Source organism: Leptomonas pyrrhocoris, assembly GCF_001293395.1.
Source record: "Leptomonas pyrrhocoris isolate H10 chromosome Unknown, whole genome shotgun sequence".
Classification (NCBI taxonomy): domain Eukaryota; phylum Euglenozoa; class Kinetoplastea; order Trypanosomatida; family Trypanosomatidae; genus Leptomonas; species Leptomonas pyrrhocoris.
The window spans coordinates 189,221-213,448 of record NW_015438358.1 but is presented as its reverse complement, the minus strand read 5'-3'; the positions used below and the strand labels follow the sequence as shown (position 1 = coordinate 213,448).

Sequence of the window (24,228 nt, the reverse complement as noted above, 5' to 3'; positions counted from 1 at the left end):
ATTTTTTTGCTCCTTCTCAGCAAAAATCAAAAGGTCTTGAAGCAGTTGGGCTGCCTCCTCCCGTGTTGCAGTGGCAAGAGGCGCCCCATCACACAAGCAACTTCCCCTCGCACTCACATATCTTTCCGTAACTGCAGCTTGCGGACAGGCTGCCCTGTCTGACGGCTCTCCCGCACCTCATCTGCGAGATCACGCAGGGCAGGAAACACCTCGATCATGTGCTCGATGTCGGCATCCTCCAAGTAGGTGAAAACCAGCAACTTCGTAATACGCGGGAAGGAGCGGAAGCAGCGCAGCCGTGTCAGCCGCGTCCGCTCCGCCTCCACGGGTGCCCCAGCAGAAATGCACAAGGAGCGCAGCAGATTTAGCGTGCGGAAGCTCTTGAAGTTGATCACGTTCTCGCCATCAAAGCCCCAGAACACTTTATGACACGTCGGACACTCCGTGAAGTCGTCGTAGATCTCGTAGATCTTGGGCACCACCCGATCGTGCACTTCCTTCTTCTCGACCGGGACGAGGAGGTCGTTGCAGGTGACGCAGCGGCAGAAGACGCGCCGCGCATCGTAGGTGAGACCGGCTTGACGGATGAGCTCGACGATGGCGCGGTTGAAGTCGCTGCTACGCCACTGCGCCGTGAAGAGGCAGCGCAACTCCACGTCCGCCTCCGCGTCATCTTCAGAGTAGATGGACTCGCCGTCGGAGTCGTACGACACGATGTGACGCGTGAGGGCCGGCATCGCTTTACGCATGAGCCGCACGCGGCGATTGTGCACATCAACCGCGTTGACCAGCGGCCGACTGCACGTCACTAAAACACGGCGATCGGCACACGCCATGCTGATCAGCTCGGCCTGCGGCACATCACGCGAGCACAGCGTATCGTAGCCCAGCAGGCGGAAGTACTTGGCCACCTTGTACATGCTGAAGTCCATGATGAACCGCAGCTCCTCAGCGACACTGTGCGGTGAGGTGGAGCAGGAGACCTCGCATGGCATGCCTGGTCCTCGCATAATGATTGAACCACACGCATACCGTTGTGTTGTGTTTGTATGGCTGCACTACCAATAATAACCGCATGCCGTTCAAGGCTCGCAGTGCTTGATGAACAGCGCTGCCGTTTATGCAGCGATCGCACGAGACGTTGAAGCACCTTCTCGATGGAAACGCTCAGCGGCACAACTCGTCAGAACGGCAGCACAACAAAGATTGTTTGTAATCGTGACTGGAAGCGAAAAAAAAAGAGGGTAAAACGAGAGACAAACCACGCAGTTTCTTTTTTTGTTTTCCTACTTGTTGTGGAATACAATCATATCGAAGGTTCAATAGTTTTTCCTTTCTTTTTATCCGTGCTTAGTCGCGTTTGAGGGTGCACCACAGCACTCAGGTAAACACAACAGCCTTCCCAACTCCCGAGCTTGGAGGAAGCAGCTCCGTCTCTCACCATGAGCTTTTTTACAGCTCAGAGTCGTCAAGGTAGCGCGGCATTTTAATGAGCTGCCTTCTCGCAGAAGAAGACATCGAAAGAACACGATTCCTTTCCTGGGCCACCTACAACTGCGCGACTTCGCTTCTTGTTTTTTGGTTTTTTGTGAGACGCAATAGAAAAAGTGAAAAGATGAGAAGACTCAGCGTGGAACCAACCACGGGAGAACAACGATGACTTTTCAAATGGACGCGACTGATGCGTCGCCTACCTCTCCCTCTCCCTTCCTCCCTCTCCGAGGTGGTGTGTGTGTGTGTGTGTGCCTGTTTGACGGTTACGAGGACCCCCCTCCTCCCCCTCCCCCCTACAATACAACATAAAAAGAAGAAGACAGCATTATACTCGTGTCCTAATAATAATAATAATGGTAGTGATAACAATAGAGAGGAAAAGAGGCGGGCGTAACTTCAAGCGGCTCATTTGATACATGCTTAAGAAACACAAAAACAAGAGACAATGTAGTTAGAAGGGGGGGGGCACACACAGCGAATAGGAGAGAAACGGAAACACACACACACGCCCACCCAAAGCTATAACGCGAGGCACGGCGGTGCAGGAACACGGCGTATGTACGGCGACGGAGTTACTCGGAACCTTTCAAACTCAAAATAAATAAATAAAGAAAACAAGAGAAGAAACAAGAAAAAAAGAACACCAGCGCAGTAAATAATTTAGGTCCGAGTAAAGAACTGTTAAGAGAGAGAAAGCGTGAAAGAGCAGCGTCAGCCTCGAATCATTACGGAGGGACCAGGGTCAAGAGAGCGTCTAAAAGGAGAGAAGACGTCGCTCACAAGAACGTGTGCAACGCATCCTCGACGAAAGCAAATGCGTGTCGACAACACACACTCGTGAATGAAAAACACCAACCATCAAGAGCTAAAACGAAAGAGAATAGGCATATATAGCGAGTGAAAAGGAAGGAGGAAACCGAGCCAGTAGAAACACAGAGGTTATAATCATATATTTTCACTTCGCCTTCGTTGCCCTACCCCTTTCGAATCCACGATTCTGGTAAATGACAAAAGAGAGGAGAACGTAGAATTCAACCCTTTCGTGTACCTGAGGGAAAAAAAGGAAAAGTAACAACATTAAAAACAGCGCGCAGGCTCAAAAGAGAGAAGAAGCAGTGATGATTTTGAAAGCCGAAAAAAAAGCAGGTAGTTGGAATTGTCAAATAAGATCGTCGAGGCATTTTGTGTGGGTGTTTAGGAGCATGTGCATTGATCAGCGGCGAAAACAGAACACGTTGCTGCTTCGTGCATAGAGTTGGCTGCTTCCTTGACTTTCGGGGCGCGCAACACGACCGTACACAGGTCAGCAAATGAATACAGCAGAAAAAAAAAACATGAAGAAGAGAAAGAAAAAAGAGCTATTTAGATGTCTATTGCGTCAGGCTCGTAGTCCTCCTCTTCCGCTGCATTTAGCGCGGCGTCCTCGTGCAACGGCGCGTGCTCCTCGGTGGGCGTGACGGAGGAATCGGAAAGACCCTTTGTGTGCGCCGTCGTCGCGATTCCGTCGGACACGGTGTCCTTCACGCCATTCCTCTCCTCGTCCGAGTCAGCCGAAGGGCCGTACGGGTGAGGGATGGCAGCGCGCGCCTTCTCTACCGTCGCGTGTGTGCTGACGTGCTCACGCAGCAGCGCATCGTAGCCGACACGGTCGGCGTGCATTAGATGCGCGGCCTGCGGGTTCAGCGGGTCGGCCGGGTTTGGGTACCGCAGCAGCTGCGGCAAAAAGACGTCAAAGATATTCTCTAGCTGATAGAGTGGCGTCCAGGTTTGGTTGATTACATCGAGGCAGACGCTGCCGCTGCGCTCATCGACGTTGGGGTGCAAAATGCGGTTGCAGAAGCCGATGGAGGGAGACTTGAAAGGGTATTCGCCCGGCAACTGGACGTGCAGCGTCCACGTGCCGTCCTCGTAGGGCGTTCCTTCTGGGCCGTTGAACTCGACCCAAAACTCAGCGACGGTGTCAGAAGGGTAAACCTTACGGTTGGAGTTGCAGAGTCGCATGAAGTCCATTTCGCGGCGGCGCGAGTTTCGTCCGTTGCCTGTGCCGCTCATCTCCTCTAGAATTGTATTGGGCACAAGAAGAAGGAAACAGACAAGTGGAGGCGAACGCTTGGAGGCCAGATCGCGTATCGCTGAAGTCGGGACAATAAAGTTGCTGTTTTTTTTTTTCTGACCTCAAATCGAGCAAAAGAAAAAGGAAAAAGAACGAGCGTGATGTATATTTTCCGTTGAAATCTGTCGTGACCTCAATTGGCTGCAGCCTGGCTTTTTTTTTCTTGATTGCACACGGGAGCTTCACCTTATTTTTTCCGTTGTTTGTTTTCCTTTGGCAAGAAGCGCGCGAGTGCTGTTCGTGGGATTTTTTTTCTCCTCGGTGGCTCTGTGGTTTTCAAGTATATAAGAAAGAAAAAGAATGAAGAGCTGAGATAGGGGCTTACGATCGCAGAAAGTGCAAAGTGAAGCCACTCTGTTGATCTACAGAGCTCTGTGGTTTTTTTCTTCTGACAGCAATGCAACGTGATTGACAAGAAGCGTTACACAGACTGCGGAGACGAGAAACGAGGGCAGAGTGCGGCAAATGAAAACGCCGTGGCCAGAAGTGGAAACCAAGAAAAGGTGAAGAGAAGAAATATCAAGGGAAGTACGTAGCTTTTCATAAGGAGTCGGGGGAAAAAGAGCGAGCAGTGCCCTCTCCTGTCACTCGCATGGGGGAAAAAAAAAATTTTAAAAAAGGGGGGGTGCGTAAACGCGGGAGAAAATCAAAACCGGCGCTGCAACAGCATCAAGAGAGGGTCGTCGTCCTAGGATCCACTTGAACGCGTGTGCAGGGAGGAGAGCAACGAGGTTGGCATTTCTTTACAGAGTATCGCCGGCTATCTACCTCCGTCGCTTTGTCGACGGATCGTTTCTATTTTTGTGTTGAATGTGCGGCGCGCACATCGCAATTAAAACCCGGAAAATAAAACGAGAAGAAAGGAGCGTCTGACGGGGACGAGTGAAGAAAGTTTACATACTTGAGGCACAACCGGGCCACACACAACAATCACCATGAAAATTTTCGGTATTCAACAGTACAGAGCGAAGAGTAGAAGGAGAACCAAACCAAACGTTTTCTTTTTTTTTTTTGAAGTGAGGTACACGAAGAGAAGGACACAGGAGCTGTAAATTAGAAAGAAAGAAAAAGACGGCAAGACCAAGAAAACTGGGTCGTTCATAGAAGTACTCCACCTTTTTCCTCGTTACAGCCGGACAACGGTACACTGCGGAGGGCGGAACACAAGAAGAAATGCAAAGCGATGCTCCGAGCTTCGTGGAGGGGAAACGTGTATTCTTAGTTCTTTGAAAACCGACTTCCGCTGCCGTATTTATGCCGCACTTCTCTTGTTGCTCTCCACCGGCACAATCACAACTGATACCCCTTCAAATCGCCGTACACCTGTACAAGCAAACACAGATGCGACAGCACCTTCGCACACCTTTCGTATTTGACCATGTTATGCGCAACCCGTTTTTGAGTGACTTCAGTTTGAGAAATCACAGTAAAAGTGGGGAGATATGCGCTCTTATACTTAATGTTTTTTTGTTGTTGTTGTTTCGCTGTTAGTATGTATGGCACAGGCGGAAACGATGATGTGCTGCAGCGTGTTATCCCGTATGGACGAATAACTCCGCATCTTCAGAAGGGGCAGCAAGACTGAGACCACAAGACAGTGCTGTCGAGTAAATGATGAGGCAAACGGAAAGAGAGAACAAGCGATCCACAGTCTTTCGTTTGGATAAGCGAGAAAGGAAAAAATGCCCAAAACCTCTAATAATCACGCGCACACGACCCGTACAAAACCACCATTAATAGTGAAGCTTCCCCGTCAAAGGACACAATTGCTCGCAATCTTCCGTAATCGCCGTCCCGCAGTCGGTGCACACAAGCACCAGGTCATCATCGCTAGGGTGGGGAGACATCCCTGCTAACAGCTTCGGCGACACGTAGCGGCCACGGCGACTCGCCGGTAGTGAGGCGTTGGGGTTGATTTCGCCTTTGGTGTTGTAGTGAATGTGGAAGCTACCCTTCAGGTCGACATTGGAAAACGACCCATTCGGGTCCATGCCGCTGCCACCCCCGCCGCTGGATGATTCATCCGACACGTCGTCGTCATCGATCGGGATCGCAAGCTTTTTCGTGCCATCAGGTGAGAAAGTGTTACTCAAGTCGTCGTCCATCCCGTTAGCGTCCCTGTTGGCTACATCGTTGCCGTTGGGCGGTCTATTGGGGCTGTACGGCGACCCCTTTGTAGGCGACGCGGAGCCGCCCGCACGCCCACCCGCGCCACCGACAGCACCCTCCTGCGCCGCGTCGTCATACGTCGAGCCCCTATCGCTCTTTAGACTTGATTTGAGAGGCACGGGAGCTGGTTTCTTCTTCAACTGCGAAAATTTACATCCCATTTTGTTTTCCTTTGCGTTTCAATATTTTTGGTGGAGTTGCCGCCGCAGATCTTGCGTCGGAGGCCAGCAAAGAAAAAAAAGGGTAGCGCTGTGAAGGAAACGAGTGGCACAAGAAAACGACGACCACAACAACAAAGAGGTAGGGATTAGCTCACGAATGAACGCCGCACGCACACACACATACACACACACACTACCGTGACGCGGCTAAAAAACAAGGAAATATGTCTCTTGTATATCGTCGGCAACGAATTGTATCGAGAAGAAGAGAAAAGGGTACCTCAGACTCTGGGAGTCAAATCGGAGGCACAACTACTTTTTTCAAAACGCGGAACAAAAAAAAAGGGGTCGAAGATGCATCAAAGAGAAAAAGACAGAAAAGGGAAACAGAGCGTCACGCGAACCAAGGCTGCCAGCTTACGCCATCCAAACAGATATATGTATATAATGCACGAAAGGAGCGGGTATCTCTCCAACTAGTTAATTAGAACAGCTTCTGTTACGTATGTTGGCACGCAGATAAGGCACTTAGAGAAAGAAAAGAGAAAAAAATACTGTAGCGCAAGATTAGAGCACAACGGCAGTTTCGACTTCGCGCGTCACCGTTTTATCAACGTACATATGAATCGAATAACGGCAGCAGATCGTGTGCAATCCTTCTGGAGCCAGAACATGTGCTACCAGGAGCCGTATACCACTTCTTGAGCAGCAAGAAGTCGCAAATTTGAAAACAGAAAAAGGTGAAAGAGATGGTTCGAACGCGTGAATTGCGGTCGAGAAAACGGCGTTAATCGGGGAGTTGACGTGGAAGAAAGGAGAGCGAGAGTGGAAGAGAACCGGTCTTGTCTTGCAGCGCTCTGCACGTCGACTTCACATGCATCAACACGCATTGCCTTCGTGCGGCGAGACCTTACAAAGCGTCCCCCGAAGATGTGCGCATCGCATCCGAGTCGAAAATGAAGAGCAATAACTTGAGCTGTCGTCCTTTGTTTTCGCCATCCACCATTTAATAAGAAAAAAAAAGACATCGACCAGTTCGATGGCACGTCCGTCATTTTATCGAGTTCAGTTTCTCTTTTTTTTGGTTTGTTAAGCGTATTCGCAATAAAGCAAAAGGAAAAGTGGAGAAAGAGCCTTAAATTACAGGTGGGCATCGTGCGCACACACTCTCCTCCCCTCTTTCGTCATTTATTTATTTAATCGATGACCAACTCCGACTCGTGGCACGACAGCGGCGTCTCCTCCATTAGCAGAGTACGCCATGCGCATGCGAAGAGAAACACAAGATTAGCAGAGATAACGGTGACAGCAAGACGACATGAACAACACAAGAGCGGGACACAGGCTATTTTGAGGGGAGGAGAGGGGAATTGCCTGAAAAAAAAAAATGTCTGTCTAATAATCATAATCATCGCGCTTCGCGTTGAACGTGTCAACATGCTGGCGAATCTTGCTACCAGGCATCCACGTAACGAAATCCACCAGCCCCCGCGGCACCAAGAAAGCGGGATCGCGGATCTGCGTGGTGCCAACGCGGACGTGCCCGTGATGGACGATGTCCGCCCCTAACTTGCAGTTGCCGGCCATCTTCAAGTCACGGAGAATGGTGGGCAGGCGGCGCTTGCAGAACGCTTCCACACCCACCTTGTCCACCTCCGAAAGGCCCAGCTTCTCCTGAATAAGTCCCATGTTGTACATCTTCTCCATCAGCTGCTGCGTAATTTGAATGCGAATCTTGCTGTCCGCCGGCAGGTAGCGAAGTTGTGTCTGCAGCTGGCGAATTAAGCCGACGAGACGCATGTAGCGGCGGTAGTCCTCGCGGTCCTCGAGGTGGTACTTGGCGATGCAGAACGGCTCGTGCCAGTTGTCTTGCGGGTACTGCATAAAGTCGTGCTTTTTGAGCAACTTCCGTTCGTGGTACTTCAGCTCACGATGGATTGGGTTGCCCTTGGAGTGCTGCGAAGCCGGCGTGAACTTGCTGCGCTTGCTTCGCTTCACAGACTCCTGCTGCGCCTTCAGCGCCGACGTGCCCATGGCGGCTTTGAAGCCTTTCTTCTCCGCGGTGTCGCGCGGCATTTTTTTTTTCTTTTGTGGCGGTGGTTCTCCTTTCTTTCTTGCAGCTTCTGTTTATGCAGGGTGCGGTGACGATGCCCAGTCAAGTCGATGCGCGCGCAGGCGAGAGAGAGAAAGAGAAACGAAGGGGATTGAACAGGTGTGTGGAAAGGGAGGCGAGCGTTCTGAGGGGTGCCGCTGACGGCCGGAAGCCGCGTGCATGTCGCCCATGTGCGCACACGCGGTAGAGCTACACACGCAACAAACGTGCGTATCGGGAGGGGAGGGGGGAGGGGGGAGCCAGCAACCAAATCTCGCGATGCGCGGAAAGCTGCTGTACACTAAAGCAAAGCGTTGATGTCGCATACCTTTCTTTCTTCTTTCTAGAATTGCATCTCTTGCACCGTTATGCAGTTGCTTCGTCGTTGTTACCTCCCTTGTAGACGGGAAGGCGAAGCAAAGAAAGAAGAACGAAGAACAAGAATAATATGATAGAGTCCGACACACGTGAGATTTTTCGGCAAAGAAAAACGTTGTAATAAGAGTAAGTTGCAGATCCAACACGTAAATCACAGCAAGTGCAAAACAAAGCCGCTCTTTTCTTTCAATGAGGGAACGAATCTATATAAACCCGCGCCGGAGCCACCACAACCTGAAGAAGAAAAAATTTAAAGAGCAAAAGAACAGACCGCCAGCTTTTAGTCTACCGTGTCAGTACACGCACGTGAAAGCAAAGAAAGCGGGAGGGGGGTGAAACGAGCGGAAGAGCAAGAAGATAATAATAAAAAAACGGTTCAAACGAAGAAAGAAAGAAAGCGACTACTCGCGAAAAGCACACGAAAGTCGAATGAATACATGAAATACGCCGCATGGAACAGATGGAAGGGGAAGGCGAAGACGATAATAGAGAACAATGGCCCAGTCAATCTGGTGCTTTCGTGCTCTTGCCATCTCCTCCGAGTTCCTCCTCACCGATTAGCACTGCCTTTTTTTCCCTTTGGCAGTACTGTCTGTACATGAAGCAGAACGTCAGCAAAAGTAGCAGAAAGAGGCCCGACCACAACAACAAAAGTAGAGAGGCGCAAAGAAAAAAAAGAAGAAGAGAAAATTTACAACATTCGCCGCATTACCGTCTCTTTTCGTGTTTTTTAGCATTTTTTCGTTTTACAACCCGCGTGAACGCATGCCGCTGCCACCGCGGAAGGTGTCGTGCTCTCGCTGCGCCTCCTGTCTTTCCAAGTACATCTTCATGGTCGCCACCTTTAACTCCTCTAACTTCGACCGAAGAGCTTCGTTCTCCAGGATCATCTCATCGTAGCGCTGCGCGGCCTTGCTGGCGGTGGCCTTGGCTGCTTTGATCTTCTTCTGCAGGGATTTCTGCGCGACACGCTCTTCGCCGATGCGCTCCTCGCACTGCGCAGCGTTTTCGGCGAGACGGCGGTTGTTGCTTGCGGCCAGTGCGTTCATCTGGTCTGCCATCTCCGCCTGGAAGTTGTGCTCCTGCTGCCGCAGCTCTAGCTGCTTGTCCCGCACCGTCTGCTCCAGCTCCTCGTTCTTCTGCTTCTCCTTCTCCAGCTGCCGGTTCGACCACTGCACCATTTGCCGGTTGTTCTCTAGCTCCTCGTTCTTGCCGTTGAGAATCTCCTCGGTGCGGGCAACCTGTTCCTGTAGGCGCTGATAACTCTTTCGCTGCTCCTCGAACTCGGCCGCCGTGTTGCGGATCTCGTCAAAGCGCTGGTTCGCCTCATTGAGCTGCACTTTGTAGTACTCCAGCTCGCCGTCCTTCGCACGGACGGCGCTGTCCATCTCCGCCTTGACCGAATCCACCTGGCTGCGCGCGTTCTCCACCTCGACGGCGAGCTGCTGGTTGTACGCCTGCAACTCCTTCACCTCCTTCTCCATCTCAGTCTTCTCCTCCGCAAACTGGGCCCGCTCATCTTCCAGGGTCGACTCAAGCTCCTTCATCCTGCGCTCCGACTTGTTCAGCTTCTTCACAAGCTTGTCGCACGTCTGGTCCTTCTCCTGGCGCAGCACCTCCAGGTCGTCCTCCTTGCGCTGCAGCAGCTCCTTCACCTGCAGTGCCGTTGCCTTGTCGATGCTCGCGTTGGCTACGACGCCGCTCAGTCCGACCTCCGCCACCGCCGCGGCGCCACCGCCGGCACCTGTCTCGGTGTTCGGCGTCACGCGGCCCGTCTTGAGGAGCTCGTACTTGCGGATCATATCGTCCAGCTTCATGTGGTGTTGGTGCATTATCTCCATCAGGCGCTGTTTCGTTCGGATCTGCTGCTGCAGCTGCGCCACGACGTCGCCGTCGATCGGCTCCTCGTCCGCGGCCGCCAACACAAAGGCCTGCGTCTCGTTCGCGGCTGTGGCCCCAGCGCCTTCGAGGCTACGCGTGTCGGCGATGCAAACGCCGAAGCGACGCAGCGAGACGTTCGTTTCCTTGATGCGACTCTCCAACATCGTCTTGGCGTGTTTGGCGTCCTTGAGCTGCTGCATGATGGCCGCGCGCTCCTCGGGGGATCCCCAGTCCCCGCCGGTGGCGCCCAGCGCGCCAGACATGCTGAGGGAAACATGGGGGACACTACTGCCGAGTCCCGCGGCTCCGGCGGCGCCCGACTCCTCAAGCATGCGCCGCAGCCGATCGACCTCCCGTTCCTTCTCGGTAATCTTCCCCTTGGAGGACTCGACCTGGTCCTGCCACGTCTTGATCTCCTCCTTCGTCTTGGCGAGCTTCGCCTTGATCTTCTCCTGGTCGCGCTCGATCTTTTCACGCAGCTTCACGTTTTCTTCGCGCAGGGCGTTCAGGTCCACCTTCAGCTGCGAGGTGGCGCCCTGCTCGGCGTTGCGCCGCGTCACCTCCTCGTCGCGCTGCCGCTGCAGCTCCTCCTTCGCCCGCGCGGCCTCGTTCAGCTGCCGCTGCGTCTGCTCCTGCAGGTCCGCCAAGGCGCGACGCGCGTACTTCTCCATGTCGTCCTTTGTGTAGGTGACCTTGCGCCAGTGCTCGTAGAGCTCTGCGAATCCTTGGAGGTACAGCCCGATCTCCTTCACGTCCCAGTCCTCCGGCGTCGTCTTGGCGATGCTTTCGGGCGGCATGCCGGCCTTGATCTTGTCCAGCTGCTCATCGGAGCAGACACGCTTGAGGAAGGTGATGTTCGAGAAGCGCAGGTCGCGCAGGCGGCTGGACTCGTTCGAAAAGTTCGACTCCACCAGCTCCCGCCGCTCCATCTCCCGCTGCAGCTCGTGCTGCCGCTCCGCCACCTCCTTCTCCTTCTCCTCAATCTGTGCCTGCAGGGTGCGGCACTGCTCCTCCAGCTCGACGTTGTTGCGCACGCCACCGCTGCGCAGGTCAGAGTTTTCAATCTCCAGCTCCTCAATCTTCTGCCGGAGGTCGTCCTCTACGTTCAGGTCGACGTTGCCGAGCCGCTTCCGGAGCTCCTCGATCTGGTCGAGCAGGTCCTGAATGCGGGCGTCCTTCGGGTCCATGTTCTTGAGCGGTTTGTTCTCGATCTGCTTCGCGCGCAGGGCAAAGCGCAGCGTCGAAATCGTCTCCGACAGGTTCTTGTCAGACGGCCCCACGTTGGCGAACATCACCGTCTTGGCATTGCCGCCGAGCGAGTCCTTCAGCAGCATCGTCAGTGGAGACCCACGGTAGGGGATGTGCTTCGCGCCCTTGACAATTGTGTCGATCACCGTCGCCAGCGCCGACAGCGAGAGGTTGATGTTGCACCCCTCCTTCGCCGTCTCACCTGTGGCGTTGGTCTTACTCAGCTTCTCCGAGCCCGCGAGATCGACCACGTTAATCTTGCTTGTCATCACAATGGGTGAGCTGGGGTCGTTCTCGAAGTCGAACTGCTCAATCTGGACGGTGAAGAGGGAGTGGCTGCGGCTGCTGGTGTCGTTGAGGTCCGTCGACGCGGTCTGGCGGCGCTCCGTGCCGGCGTTGAACCATTTGATGGCCTCCTCGAAGCCCGTCACCTCCGGCATCTCCGCCCCTTTCACGTAGAAGTTCTTCGCCATGTTCTGCTTAATTTCCAGGTTCACCTGCTTCGTCGTGAGCAGATCGCGCGATTTGCCGTTGTACAGTTCCACGTAGGACACCTTCACCTTGAAGGTCTTGGTGGTAGAGCTGAGCTTCTTGATCTCCGAAAAGATGTAGTCTACCACCTGCGGCATCATACCCCACGTGTCCCGCTGGCTCAGCTTACCGGTCATCGTGTGCGTCTTACCGGAACCCGACTGACCGTAGGCGAACACAGTGGCGTTGTAGCCCTGCAGCACCGCATCAGCCAGGGGCTGCACCTCCTGCAGAAAAATATCGCGTTGCGTGAAGGTGTTGTTGTAGACGGCGTCGAACGCAAACACATCGGGGTCGCCGATCGGGTGCTGCACCACGACCTGGTTCGTGGCGAGGTCCAGCCGCACGAGGGCCTTGTCGCCGCGCTCAGCCTCGTAGGGCAGGATGTCGCGACACCGGATCACGACGCGGATGTTCTCCGCACCTGGCGTTTTCTTCACCATTTTTTTTTGTTTGTTAGCTTGAAATACGTTTACTATGTGTGTGGATGGGCCGCTGGGCGCCTTAGCTACACGAAAGGCAAAACGATGGTGTTCTTCTTTGGAGGAGGAGGAGGGTGTTAGAAGAGAAGCGCCAACGGCCTGTGCAGAAGAAGACGAAGGAAAAAAAGGGAGACCCCGTCACACGGCTTGCTGGTGCGGTCGCCGGCTCAATACCTAACGACGAGACAAAACACACAAGAAGCAGAGGGAGTTCCCAGGAACCTCCACCCAGCAACAACAACGGCAAAAAATAGAGTGAGAAAAGCAGATGTACGCAACGATGTAGAGAGGATGCCCCACTCGTCCCTGTTTATGATGACTCAACGAGCGAGCGGGAAAACAAAGCAATATATATACCAGAGAGCAAGCGTCAATTGAATCTAACTGTATTATTAAAGCCTTCTGCCTCGTGTGTAGTTTTTTTTCTTCTTTGTTGTAGTCGTGGAAAAAACAAGCGGTGCAGCCAATAAACGTGCAACAGTTGCTTTCACAAGAGAAGGTGGTTATTGCCGACAAGAGAGAAGGCGGAACAGAAAAGATCGCCATAGAAAATGGCAAACAAAAAGGCGACGAGGGCAGAAGGGGCGATGGAGGGAGTCATGGTAGAGAAACGGTGTGGGGCACATATTCCCTGAAAGGGGAGAGAGGGGAGAGAGAAAAAATGAACTTTCCCTCGTTTGCTTCACTTCGGGTGCGCAACACACACAGACGAAGGCACACACCGCCTTCAGAACTCAGAAAGATGCGCGTGGTTTTCTCTCGCGAGTTTTCTTCCCTTCGCGTGTCGAAGCAACGCACTCTGTAACGAAGAAAACACCAACGACAATAACCACCAATATAACAGAAAGTTTGCCTTCAAAAAGAAAATATGCGTTATCGCCTTGTCTACGCTACATCTCGCAGCGACGCAGCGGGTCGTAGAACTCGCCAATGGGCACAAATGCGACGTCCAGCGGCCAATGTTCGTGCAAGGCAATGTGCTCGGAGATGTCCAAATAGGGATCTTGATAGAGAGCCCCGGCGTTTACATCGCGCGGGGGGGCGCTTTTCATGACGCGGGCTACCAACACCCCCACACACCTCCCAGATGACTTGCGAAGGACAGGCCCGCCGCACATGCTTAGCGGCAGCGGTGGCACCGCAGGACTCTGGCTACGGGTGGGCGAGGAGGAGGAGGGAGAGCCGCTGCTCTCCGGAGACGTTTCTGCCGGTCCGTCAATGGACGCTAAAAGCACCGTGCCATAATCCAGGGACAGCAGCGCTGCCTTGCAGGTTGCAGCGAGCCGCACGGGGAGCAGCGTCAAGCCGTCGTCGTTCGGGTTCGCGCGCTCCTCCTCGGTGTGCACGCCGCACAAGACCAACTCGGTGCCCTCCTCAATGGGTTCTAGATCTGGCTCTACTGCTTGCAGCGCAGACCTCACGCCTTGATCGTCCGCGGTCATCCACTCCTTCAGCTGCTTCTCATCTTTTACCCTCAGCGAAGCGACATCGACGCTGGGCATGTACCTCTGGCTAAACTCAAGATCGAACGATTCCTTCACTTTGTGGGTGGTCACATCCGGGAGGAGCAGGCGCGTGCTAATATGGCGCTCCCCGATCGCTTTAAGACCGATGGAGTCACCGTAAATCGGCTTGTACCTCACCGGGCAGCTTACGTGAGCGGCGGAGATGACATGGTAGGAGTAGAACGTGTTGAGCTGCTTAAATTTCATGAGGAAGCCGCTGCCTCGCACGAGCGGCAGCACCGTCTGTCCTTTCTGTGTCCACAAAAAGTAAGATGACACGCCAAACGCAGACATCTCAAACAACAAAAGAAAAGCGATAATTCACGTCTTGGATGTTTCGTTTTCGACACCGCCGTTGCCCGTCTTTTTGCTTTCTCCGCTGTGTGTGTGTGCGAGGAGTATGAAGAAAGCGCCGAAGATGCAACCAGGTTCCAAAGTCAGTGGTACAGCAAAGGAGAAGGAAAGGGGCAGAAGGCCTTGAACAACAGTTAAGAGGAGGATTTGAAGGAAAAAAAACTTTTCTCCGTTGAAAACAGCGTCGTTTGACAGCAAAGAGAAGCGTCGCACGGCACATTTGGTCAAGCGCAGCGTGCTACGCTCTGCTTTCAGGCTTGGCGTTGAGAAGGATATTGTGTTCTCATTAAGAAGCCGTTAAAGACAAAAAAAAAAACAGAAGAGCCGGAAGCAAAGCCAACAACGTGTTGACATTGTAGTCTTCTTTCTAAACAAATATTTACGTATACATGTACGCCAACAAGCAGATGGCGGCGAAGGTGCAGCGTGCGTTACACGCGTCTCTTTCCCCATTTTCTCCTTCATCGTTCCGCCTTACCACATAATTTACATCGTATCGATTCGCGCGCACTTCTCCCCGTACAAGACGGCTCCACACGCACGTGGCGTCCTTTCTGGTGCTTCAGCCCCTGCGTTGCATCGGCCAAACAGCTTGAGACGGGGACACAGGTGGCGTTGCAGACAAACATGACACAGACTGTCTGCTCGTTCAGTGAGGAGGCAACTCCCTCTTGCCTTCCCTTCGCATCACTCCGTCTCGCACCTCGTCTGCTGAGTCAACTAATTTCTCAAAAGAGATTGGCTCGCTTCATCAGGCGCAGGTAGTCAGCCTCCGTCACAGCGAGGGTGTCCTTCGCGTCGAACTCAGAATGTCCCTGCGCAACAGTGTGAAAACCCACGGAGCGCGCGAATTGAATCATCTCTGCCAACTCATCGTCCGTCAGCTCCATGTGCAGCGAGTTCGCGATGGAACGCAGGTTTTCCACATCAACGTAACCCTTGTCCTCCGCATCAATTTGCTTGAAGGCTCGCACGGAGTCCGTTCTGTTCTCCTTCTTTGTCATCTTGAGTGTCAGCACGCTATAAAACTCGTTAAAATCGATCAAGTCCGCACCGGGAGCGCCGATCTCTTGCAGGAGTTGCTGCAGCTCTGCGCGGCTGACGTCGTAGCCCAACGCGTACAGCGCGACCACCGCCTCGTGCGAGGGGATAAAGCCCTTGCCCGCGTCGTCAAAGAGGTCGAAGGCCTGACGAAGCTGCTGCTTATACTCCTCTGGTACTTCTATCAGCGCCGATAGGTCAAAGGACTGCACTACACCGGTCGAAGCACCTTGTTTCTGATCAACCGCATGAGACGGCATTGCTTTGTCCGACTTCTTTCCGCTGGCCTGCACGCCCTTTGGCACGGTGGTGGGCATTGGATGCCGGTGCTAAAGGCTGAGCTGGGACAACAACGGAGAAGAGAAGCACTGTGGCCTGAGAAGAATCGCGACGCTCTCCTTCGTTCGTGTTCAAAAAGAAAGAGAGGCGAAGAAAGGAAGGAGAGGAGTTGATCCAGCTAGCAGCTGTATCACCGTACTCGACGAAACAGTAAACAAAACAAAAAGCGGCTGTAAAGAAGCTCGCCGGATCCGAAGAAAAAAGACGGTTCATTTTAATCGTGTGGCTTCAGAAGCAAACGCTTGGCGATCGCAACCTTGCATTGCTCAGCGGTGTACTCGTTACGGGCACTTTCCTTTGCACATTTCTCTTTCATACCGACCTCACCTTTTGACCCTTGCCGTCCACCTGCAAAGCACGCTCTCCACTTACGCTATTGCTGCGGTATGCCGCTGTTGGATGTTTACGTGACGACTCGGCCGGCCCTACCACTCACTCTCGAAAGCCTAGCCTAGCGCACGCACACACACACACACACACACTCTGCCCCTCTGCAACAGGAACACATTAAAAACAGCAACCGCAAAAACAAATGGAAGCGAAACAAGAGAACAAAAAAAAGGCAAGAAGGTCAACACGATGTGCGGTTATTGATGCTGCGCGCCGTTTCGCTACGCTGTCAAACAAAAAAGAGGCGTCCGCTGCCTCTTGAGCACCCCGAAACCCCAAAACCTTCCTGCCCTCAAACGCTAACGGAGGACACTACAGGATAGTATCCATCCTTTCCCTGCCCTTTCATGGCGCACAAGTCAACCTTGTCGAACGTGACATCGCCGAATTCGTCGTGCTGATGACTCGCCCACATCGTCATCGGAATTTGATGGCCAAACTCAGCCTGTTGAGACGGTCGGATCTTCGCCACCGTGACGTGAGGCACGTACGAGTCGTGCGGGTTGCCCTTCATATCCACGCCCAGACCAAGGCCCACATCTTTCCGAATTCGTCGCACCAGATGATCTAAAGTGGAGAAGTGCGCCTCTGTGATGCACCGCGCAAAGAGGACCCGTCCGTGGCTGAAGGTGCCAAGGCCGCGGAAACGCAGCTGCAGCGGCTCCTTGCAGATCTCGTGCGCCGCCTGGCCCACGCAGTCGTGAATGGATGCCAGCAAATCCGCAGACGACTTGACGCTGCTCGCCACAGCTGCCTCCGTTGCGTCCTCTTGACTCTCCGCCGCTGCATCCACGCCGTTGCCCACCGTCATCACCCCCAACGTCACATGCAGCCTCGCGACCGGGATGAGCAGAGACTCGACGTGCTGATCCGCAAAGATCATCGCGTCGTGCATCTCCTTTACACGCACCCGCAACGTGCACCGCGCCGGCAGCGGAAGGGAGAGGAAGTGCGTCGGCCGCACCCGTTGACTCCACGCCGGGGCCTGCGTTTGACGAGTTGCGCCGGTGGTGAAGTTGGTGCGGAGCTGCCGCCGGTACCGCGACTGGATGTCCGCCTCCTCCGTGCCTGCCTGCGGGGTGCTCCGCTGATCCACGATGCGGTGGTTGATGGGGAAGTACAAGCCACGCTCACTGCGCCCACGAAGCAGCCGACCGCACCGCAGCCACATAATTTGTTTGTTTTTAAGCGGCAATCGAGAAATACTGTCACGTTGCGATGTTCGTGAGTGGGTGCGTGTATGGCGGGGAAACGCGTTCAGAGTGCTCCGAACAAATCACTGCTCACAAAACACAGGGTTTTTTTTTGCTGGTAGCTTTTCTTCCTTCTTTGGCTTCCGCAGGAACTCGGCGACCGTCCGACCAACTCTGTGGTGCTGGGGAGCGAAGAAGCGACAATAGCATCGAGGTAGAGACAAGGCAAAAAGAATTCAAGGGATGACGGACTATTGAGAAAGGAGAACATTGCAAAGAAAGGGAGAAGTCTGTGCTGTTGCGCACGCACTGAGCGTCTCAGTTGCCGAAGAGCAGCTGCGGAAAGTTGAATAGTAGCAAGCCGTGACTGGGCGATCTCACCGCTGAGGAAAGCCGATGACCATGGGGGGAAAGCACCCTGTTGAGACCCTTCAAGCCCAACGGTTCAACAGCAAGAGCAATAATAATAATAAGGGCCCGGCAGCTAAACAGTATCTTCTCTGATATGATTCAGCGAACTTACTCGAGCAGTGCACATCAAAAGCGAGTGGAGAGCCAACAAAAAATAGGTGAGAAATACACATACACAGGTCTAGGAGGAAGAACAGTGGGAAGGCAACAGAAGGTAGCGCCTCTGCCACCACACGAGGGGCATTCAGAAAGAAAAGGAGGGAATGCACGATAATTGCAGCTGTACGGACATTGAACGCGTCGCTGCCCTCCTCGCACTCTCCCACAGGCGCGTGCGCACGCACACACACACACGTCAGTCACATCGCATTGTTGCGAACAGGGGACAGCGGCGACTCCTCCCCACCCCCTCCTCGTCGCCGGCGGTCGCCCACGTCAAGGTCGCGGCGATAAGCCACCAGGTGCTCCCGCCACAGACGCGTCTTGTTGGCGGAGTCCGCATAGTTCAAAAGTGGCGACGCCGCGGTGGTACTAATGGGCGAGACAGGCGAGGCGGCGGCGGATCCCGAGCTCTTCCGTCGCACCGGCGAAGCCGTCGTGACCCGGAGAGTCGGGTTGTGGGGCTCTTCCGCCGTGGCGGAGAGTACCGGCCGTAGCAGAGTCCGCTTCGGACTGTATGGCCGCACATCGCCCGCCTTGGTGGCTTGCAGCACGATGGAGGAAGCCAGCGCAATGCGCTTGATTGTGCGGTGTGCCGCCGGCACGGCGTCGTAGTTGAAGTACATATCCCCCACACTCGCCCCCCACTCGAGGAAGAATTCATGAAGTAGCTCTCGCTCCAGAGGGCTGTGGCGCACCTTGATGGCGTTGAAGGCGTGATTGAGGGCGTCGACGAGGCAGCGGAAGGCAAAGGTGGTCAGACTGGTGCCCTCCACCTGTCGAGAGATGATGTAAACGGCGGAGGTCACCATGCCAAGGGTGTGACGAGTTGGTTTAGAAAGGATCTTGCGAATCTCCAACGACAGCCCCTCCGGCTTCGCGAAGAGTCCGCGCTTGTACTCTACCATCTTGTCGCAGCTCTCCACCGTCAAGGCAGGCGACGAGCTGCTGCGAAACCAGTCGCACACGAGGAAGCTCAAAATGGAGACGTCCCGCACGCTTTGCACCCGGAAGCGTCGGCGATTGATCGCGATGCGGCACGACGAGAGCACGGCGTCACTGGGAGCAGCGCTGGGACCAAGGGACAGCAGGGCCAGCCGCGACGCCTCGGGGTTGTCCTTGGTGAGGTTCAGCAGCCGGCACAGGATGTTGTGGAGGAACAGCGGGACGTTTTTGTAGAGGTCCGCCTGCTCGCCGTGTAGCACCAGGCGTTGTCGTTGGATGAACAGGTCAAGATCGATCAACGCGTCAGAGATTTCAACGCGAAAGGCCTGCGAGAGACGCCAGAGGTGGTTTTCAAAGCCCGCGATGAACTGCCCCTGTCGCGTGGTTTGAATCGCACCCGGCCGCGCCTTGCGCACCAGCGCGATCGCCTCGGATGACGGGATGTGCTTGCTGTACACATAGTAGCACGCAATGAGCAGTCCTGTTCTGCCCAGGCCCGCATGGCAGTGCACGAGCACCTTACCCTTCTGCTTTATGTGGAAGTCCATCACCTGCACGCTGCGCAGCACCACCTCCTGCTCCGGTGCCGTCATGTCCGGCCAGGGAAACTCGTAGTACGAGATCCCGTGCGGCATCAGATCTTCAGCGCCGTTGTAGCTGTACCCGCTGCTCTCGTACACGCCCTCTGGTCCGCAATTGCTGTGCTCACCCTTTTCCTGGAGGTTTAGCACCCCGGTGACATGTTTGGCACTAAATTGGGCAATGATCGGGTACTTCACGAAGAGGGAGGTCGATGGGCGCTGGCTGGCGATCACGTCGTCGCCGACCCAGTTGGAGTTGAGCCCTTCAATGGCAGCCGCGCGCTGCGCCTCTTCCGTCATCGCCTCCCAACTCTCGTGTCGGCATTTGGTCCCCCCGCACAGGAGGGAGCAGTGGACGCCCTGCCGCGCGCGGTCGAGCCAGTCGTCCTGCTCCGACTCATCGACGCGGCGAAGCTTGGTGTGGCGGCTTTTCTTCTTCGTGTACGTTGCCGCACCACTGCGCGTCAGGCGCTCCGGCGGCGGCCGTGCGAAGTTGTCCGAAACGTCTGCGAGCATTTCCCCCAGATAGGCAGAAGAAAAAAGAGAACGCAAAAAGTAACAAATACACAGAACCAAGCGGTTCGTGGTGTAGTCTACCCTCAGCACCACACGATGCCGATCGCGCACGTCATCGCTAGCGAGGAAGGCAAGACGGAGAAAGCGAGTAGGAAGGGCAAAGAAATCCACCCATCAAACGCTTAGCAGAAATCGAAGAAAAGTGTGGTAGAGAGAGGTAAGAGCAAAATGCAGTCGGTCTAAGTGAAACAAAATGAATTATTCAAGTATGTATGTTTGAGGGTAGCGCAGCAGACATGCGAGCAAGCAATGCCTCGATGCGGAGGGAGATGTTGCTGTGGTGGTGGTGGTGGTGGTGGTGGGAACGATGCTGATAATGCAAAATGCTAGGAGAAATGCGCGAATAGAAAAAAGAGAGAGAAAATACGCTGCAATAGGGGTTTGAACGGAGATGCTGTCCATTCCTGAAGCAGACTCATTTGCGCTCGGATGGGCGTTTGATATCTTCAATACATATATGTTGAAGAAGTGAATAACTTCATCAATATAGACTTGAAGGCTCTCATCGAATTTACAGCGCCCCTCTTACATCCCATCGGGGAAGGTAGTGAACGTGCCTACACAGCCCTCTATTTTGGAAAGCCTTTTTTTGCATTTCTTTTGAACCCTCTACTATTATTGACGTATCATATAACACAGGGATTTCTGCCGCGACACAGAACTCCAACCAACCCTCCCGATGAAAAGGAGAGAAAAAGCAGCACAGACAAAAGAAATAGGTGTGGTTAATAAACCCCAAAGACGCATCGAGTAACATCCACGCGTTCTTTTCTCTAACTGGGAGAAAGAAACAAAAAATGTTGCTGTCGGCGAGCAGCGATAGGACATGCGACGGAAAGAGCGGCTGCCACTTGCCCAAACGCAGTCGTTATTACGTAAACGAACTTCTGATTCCCAAATGAAAGCAAAGAAAAGGGGGGGAGGTAAAAAAAAAAGAAAAAGAAGATGCCACGACACCAACATGAAACGTCCACGTCCCGAGAAGGTGCTTTTAGCGCGATCGAACACTACACATTCTCGATGTCCTTGTAGCTTTTGTACGCCTTGCTGACCTGGTAGCGCGTGACCTTCACCGACTTCAGCACCTTGTCCGTCACCTCCTTCTCAAGCCCCGCCTTGTCGAGCAGACTGACCATCGTCTCCTTGTGGTTCCACCCCTGCTCCTCCGCCACCGAGGGTAAGTAGGTGGCGCTGTAGCCGTCGTACTCGGCAACCAGGCCGTGCTTGCCGATTTCCCAGTCATTCCACGCAGTGCACGGCTCAAAGGTGTGCAGTAGACTGAAGCAGCACCGCAGCGACGGCAGTTCGCTCGCCTTGACTTTGGGGAAGCGAGAGTCCTCAAAGGCAGCCGACAAGGCTAGGCGGCCCATGTCCTTTTTCAAGTCTCCCGGGCGCAGCGAGCCGATGCAGCCGCGCAGGCGGTCGTGCGGCAGCGTCGTCAGGGTGACAAAACACGCCGATTTCTCCTCCGGTATCTCCGGCAGCGGCACAGGCGGCGAGTCGGGTGCGGTGACGCGGCGTGCTATCACACGGAGGCAGTACTCTGCCATCTCAGGCGTGGCAATCATCGCGCTGACGGGTAACACGCTTGCCGGGGTGGTGTATGTAGAATGATTGCGGCAATAATCTCGGTTTTTTTTTGGGGGGTGTTTCTGATTCCCGTCTACTGCTTCAATAACCGTGTAATAGTAGAGAAAATGATTTCCTGTGCAGAGAGAGAGAAAGCAGTGCGCAGATACGGTAGGATAACGCCGTTTTTCTTTTTTGTACTGCAACAGTCGACTTCGTAGAGAGCAACACGCATACAACGCAGAAGTCAATAGGCAGAGGGGGGCGGGGAAGTAACAGGAGCGGGCAGAGAACAAGAGCGAGTAGAAAGAACTACCAAAGTCATTTATCATTCGTCGTAGGACAAGGCATCACAAACGAGAAAAGGAGCAGGAAACTCGTGCTTTTCTGTGTTTTGCAGGTTTTTGCAATTGCGTATGGTGTGCAGCGCTACACGAAGTGAGCAAGAAACTCCTCCTACAAAAAAATGCCCCTTTTGGAAGTGGGAGAGGCTTTCCAGCCCCAACTACGTTCTGTCCCGCTGTGTTCTTTCTTGCGCATTCTCTTTGTAATCGCGTAACGCGTGATGCCTGTGAGACAACAAGCACACAAACAAACAAAAGGATAAGGAGAGGTCAACAATCGTGGAAAGAACGACGGTAACGAAGGTCGTTCCCACCCGGGCGGCCTCTCCTTCCAACCATCCCAGCCCACAACTGCTGCACCAAAGAAGGGTACCATCACGCCTACCTGGCTATTCTGCTCATCTCACACCCGCCCACCGAGAGACGCCGAGGAGAGGAAGCAGCAAACAGTGGGATTCACATAAAGAACGAAGACACGGCCTCCCTTCCATTCTGCGGCAGAAACGTGTTCGCCACGCGGGGGCCCATGTAGATGCCGTCGTCGTCTTCCACGTCACCGCCGGCAGGGGCGTTTGGTGCCTTCACCTCCGCCGCTGCCGCCGGATCTCGGCCTAGATGTGGCACCGTCACGCCCCGGCAGGCGTGGCCCGCGATACACTGATACGCCACCTTCTTCTCGTTCAGCTCTAAGAATCCCACGTGGCGCAGCGTGTGGTGCAAACTGCACAGCAGCTCCACGCACTTGCCGCTCACCAATCTATTCGTGTCCTCCTCTAACGGCGTAGACAGACACGTGCTCGGGTCGCGACAGACATAGCAGCTGTCTTGCAGAAACTCGCAAAGACTGATCGGGAGCGACTTGCCGTGCAGCGCGCACCACACCTTGCGCTCGACACGGCCATAACGACGGCGCACGCCGCCACCGCCGCCAGCACCCGCACCCGCCGACGGCGTCCAGGCAGACGCGTTCGCGTCGTAAAACCGCTGATCCTGCGGCGGCGGCCCCGCGCGATCGCCACGCCGCACCGGCCGAAGCCGGTCTCGGTCATTCGGAGTTCTATAAAGTGCTGACGGCCCCCGGTTGTCCCGCACGCGACCGCGCCGCTCCAGTCCGCCGCGCATCGGCCGGTCCATCGTCTGCCGGCACCGGCTGCCCTCCACACACTCGTAGACCCCTGCACCGACCTCCCTCAAGCTGCCCATCGGACGACGGCGTTGGTGCAGGCGGCAGATCGCTGACTCGCCTCGAATGGCGCCGCCGTGGTCCCGACGGTCGCCCATGCGGAAGTCACCGCGGCGGCCACGCATCCGCATGCCTCCTCGGCCAGCTCCCACGCGGTCCCGCATCATCGCACCGCGCCCGCGCTGCGCCATCGGCAACCGCCCACGAACGCCCACGCCCCCAGCGCCGCCGCCGCGGCCACGACTCGTGCGCTCGCCCCGGTCACCGCCGGGACCACCGACAGAGTGGCGCCGGTCGCGGTTCATCTGGCACTCCTTGTGCGGCAGACAACGAAACTTGCCTGGCTGCTGACTCCACGGGATAAGGTCGTGCATCGCACGTCGCTTGCCGTGCAGACTGCAGAGGCCGCCATCTGCCCCATAGGAGGGGCGGGAGCCCCGACCCATGCCTCTGCCCTGCATATTATTATTGATATTGCTTTTTACTAATCGATGTTCGATTCCACAAATGGTAAGAAAGAGAGGAGAAAGAGACGCCCCAACAAGATTTTTACTGGTCTGACCTTACACGGTGCGTGCAAGAGCGCAACCGCACGCGAGAAGGTGTCACGCGAGATGTGAGCAGACCAAAACTTGAAATCCAAAGGCGTGACGAGCCAAGAAAAAAAACCCCTGCGGCTCGTCAACGTGTGCGTGTGCAAATACCTCTGTCGTCCGCCCGCCGCTGTCACGTGCTTCAGCGGAGGAACACAGTTGCCGTTAAGGAAGACGTGAAGGGGAGAAAGCGGAGAAAGAAATGGTGTGAAGTTGGAGAGAGCGGATAGGAGGAGGAGGAGGAAGCTCTGCACTACTAGGCGCTCTTCGGTGTCTCTGAATGAGCAAATCCTCAAGCAGCTTCTTTTATCGTTGTTGTGAACCACCTGTGTATGAGGTGATCAAGAAGGTTCACCAACGCAATTGTAATAAACAACGTTCGTTGCATCGCTTCCATGAAGTCTTTTTCTTTCATTTTTTCCCGCTAATTGTGGGGAAACGGAAAGAGAGAAGCAGCCAAGTTGAGTCAAGAAGAAATTAAAAGGTTGTCCCCATC

The 24,228-nt window shown here is 54.5% G+C and overlaps 11 protein-coding genes across 12 annotated transcripts; all 11 read right to left on the bottom strand.

Annotated features, from left to right (window-relative positions):
- Positions 1–113: 113 nt before the first annotated feature.
- Positions 114–1,224, bottom strand: ABB37_01109 (hypothetical protein; the record flags this gene model as incomplete). The annotated part of the gene is made up of 1 exon (XM_015797494.1): positions 114–1,224. Exon 1 carries the CDS (start codon positions 1,008–1,010, stop codon positions 114–116), a length of 897 nt encoding a protein of 298 aa, XP_015663014.1. The 5' UTR covers positions 1,011–1,224.
- Positions 1,225–2,856: 1,632 nt separating this feature from the next.
- Positions 2,857–4,039, bottom strand: ABB37_01108 (putative ubiquitin carrier protein 4; the record flags this gene model as incomplete). The annotated part of the gene is made up of 1 exon (XM_015797493.1): positions 2,857–4,039. Exon 1 carries the CDS (start codon positions 3,544–3,546, stop codon positions 2,857–2,859), a length of 690 nt encoding a protein of 229 aa, XP_015663013.1. The 5' UTR covers positions 3,547–4,039.
- Positions 4,040–5,340: 1,301 nt separating this feature from the next.
- On the bottom strand, positions 5,341–6,639 carry ABB37_01107 (unspecified product; the record flags this gene model as incomplete). The annotated part of the gene is made up of 1 exon (XM_015797492.1): positions 5,341–6,639. Exon 1 carries the CDS (start codon positions 5,935–5,937, stop codon positions 5,341–5,343), a length of 597 nt encoding a protein of 198 aa, XP_015663012.1. The 5' UTR covers positions 5,938–6,639.
- A 693-nt stretch (positions 6,640–7,332) lies between these two features.
- Positions 7,333–8,013, bottom strand: ABB37_01106 (hypothetical protein; the record flags this gene model as incomplete). Its single annotated transcript, XM_015797491.1, has 1 exon — positions 7,333–8,013. One exon carries the CDS (start codon positions 8,011–8,013, stop codon positions 7,333–7,335), a length of 681 nt encoding a protein of 226 aa, XP_015663011.1.
- Positions 8,014–9,153: 1,140 nt separating this feature from the next.
- Positions 9,154–12,510, bottom strand: ABB37_01105 (putative OSM3-like kinesin; the record flags this gene model as incomplete). The annotated part of the gene is made up of 1 exon (XM_015797490.1): positions 9,154–12,510. One exon carries the CDS (start codon positions 12,508–12,510, stop codon positions 9,154–9,156), a length of 3,357 nt encoding a protein of 1,118 aa, XP_015663010.1.
- A 929-nt stretch (positions 12,511–13,439) lies between these two features.
- Positions 13,440–14,435, bottom strand: ABB37_01104 (putative mitochondrial hypothetical protein; the record flags this gene model as incomplete). The annotated part of the gene is made up of 1 exon (XM_015797489.1): positions 13,440–14,435. The coding sequence occupies exon 1, from the start codon at positions 14,346–14,348 to the stop codon at positions 13,440–13,442; it is 909 nt and encodes a 302-aa protein (XP_015663009.1). The 5' UTR covers positions 14,349–14,435.
- Positions 14,436–15,136: 701 nt separating this feature from the next.
- ABB37_01103 (putative centrin) lies at positions 15,137–15,849 on the bottom strand (the record flags this gene model as incomplete). Its single annotated transcript, XM_015797488.1, has 1 exon — positions 15,137–15,849. The coding sequence occupies exon 1, from the start codon at positions 15,764–15,766 to the stop codon at positions 15,137–15,139; it is 630 nt and encodes a 209-aa protein (XP_015663008.1). The 5' UTR covers positions 15,767–15,849.
- Positions 15,850–16,470: 621 nt separating this feature from the next.
- On the bottom strand, positions 16,471–17,555 carry ABB37_01102 (hypothetical protein; the record flags this gene model as incomplete). Its single annotated transcript, XM_015797487.1, has 1 exon — positions 16,471–17,555. The coding sequence occupies exon 1, from the start codon at positions 17,347–17,349 to the stop codon at positions 16,471–16,473; it is 879 nt and encodes a 292-aa protein (XP_015663007.1). The 5' UTR covers positions 17,350–17,555.
- A 586-nt stretch (positions 17,556–18,141) lies between these two features.
- On the bottom strand, positions 18,142–20,355 carry ABB37_01101 (putative Phosphatase; the record flags this gene model as incomplete). Of its 2 annotated transcripts, none has more annotated exons than XM_015797485.1 (1): positions 18,142–20,355. In XM_015797485.1, exon 1 carries the CDS (start codon positions 19,981–19,983, stop codon positions 18,142–18,144), a length of 1,842 nt encoding a protein of 613 aa, XP_015663005.1. In that variant the 5' UTR covers positions 19,984–20,355. The 2 variants fall into 2 exon arrangements, with proteins under 2 accessions (XP_015663005.1, XP_015663006.1); XM_015797486.1 differs by having other exon boundaries at positions 18,142–20,224.
- Positions 20,356–21,050: 695 nt separating this feature from the next.
- ABB37_01100 (hypothetical protein) lies at positions 21,051–21,827 on the bottom strand (the record flags this gene model as incomplete). The annotated part of the gene is made up of 1 exon (XM_015797484.1): positions 21,051–21,827. Exon 1 carries the CDS (start codon positions 21,609–21,611, stop codon positions 21,051–21,053), a length of 561 nt encoding a protein of 186 aa, XP_015663004.1. The 5' UTR covers positions 21,612–21,827.
- Positions 21,828–22,412: 585 nt separating this feature from the next.
- Positions 22,413–23,600, bottom strand: ABB37_01099 (hypothetical protein; the record flags this gene model as incomplete). The annotated part of the gene is made up of 1 exon (XM_015797483.1): positions 22,413–23,600. One exon carries the CDS (start codon positions 23,598–23,600, stop codon positions 22,413–22,415), a length of 1,188 nt encoding a protein of 395 aa, XP_015663003.1.
- Between the last annotated feature and the right edge of the window lie 628 nt (positions 23,601–24,228).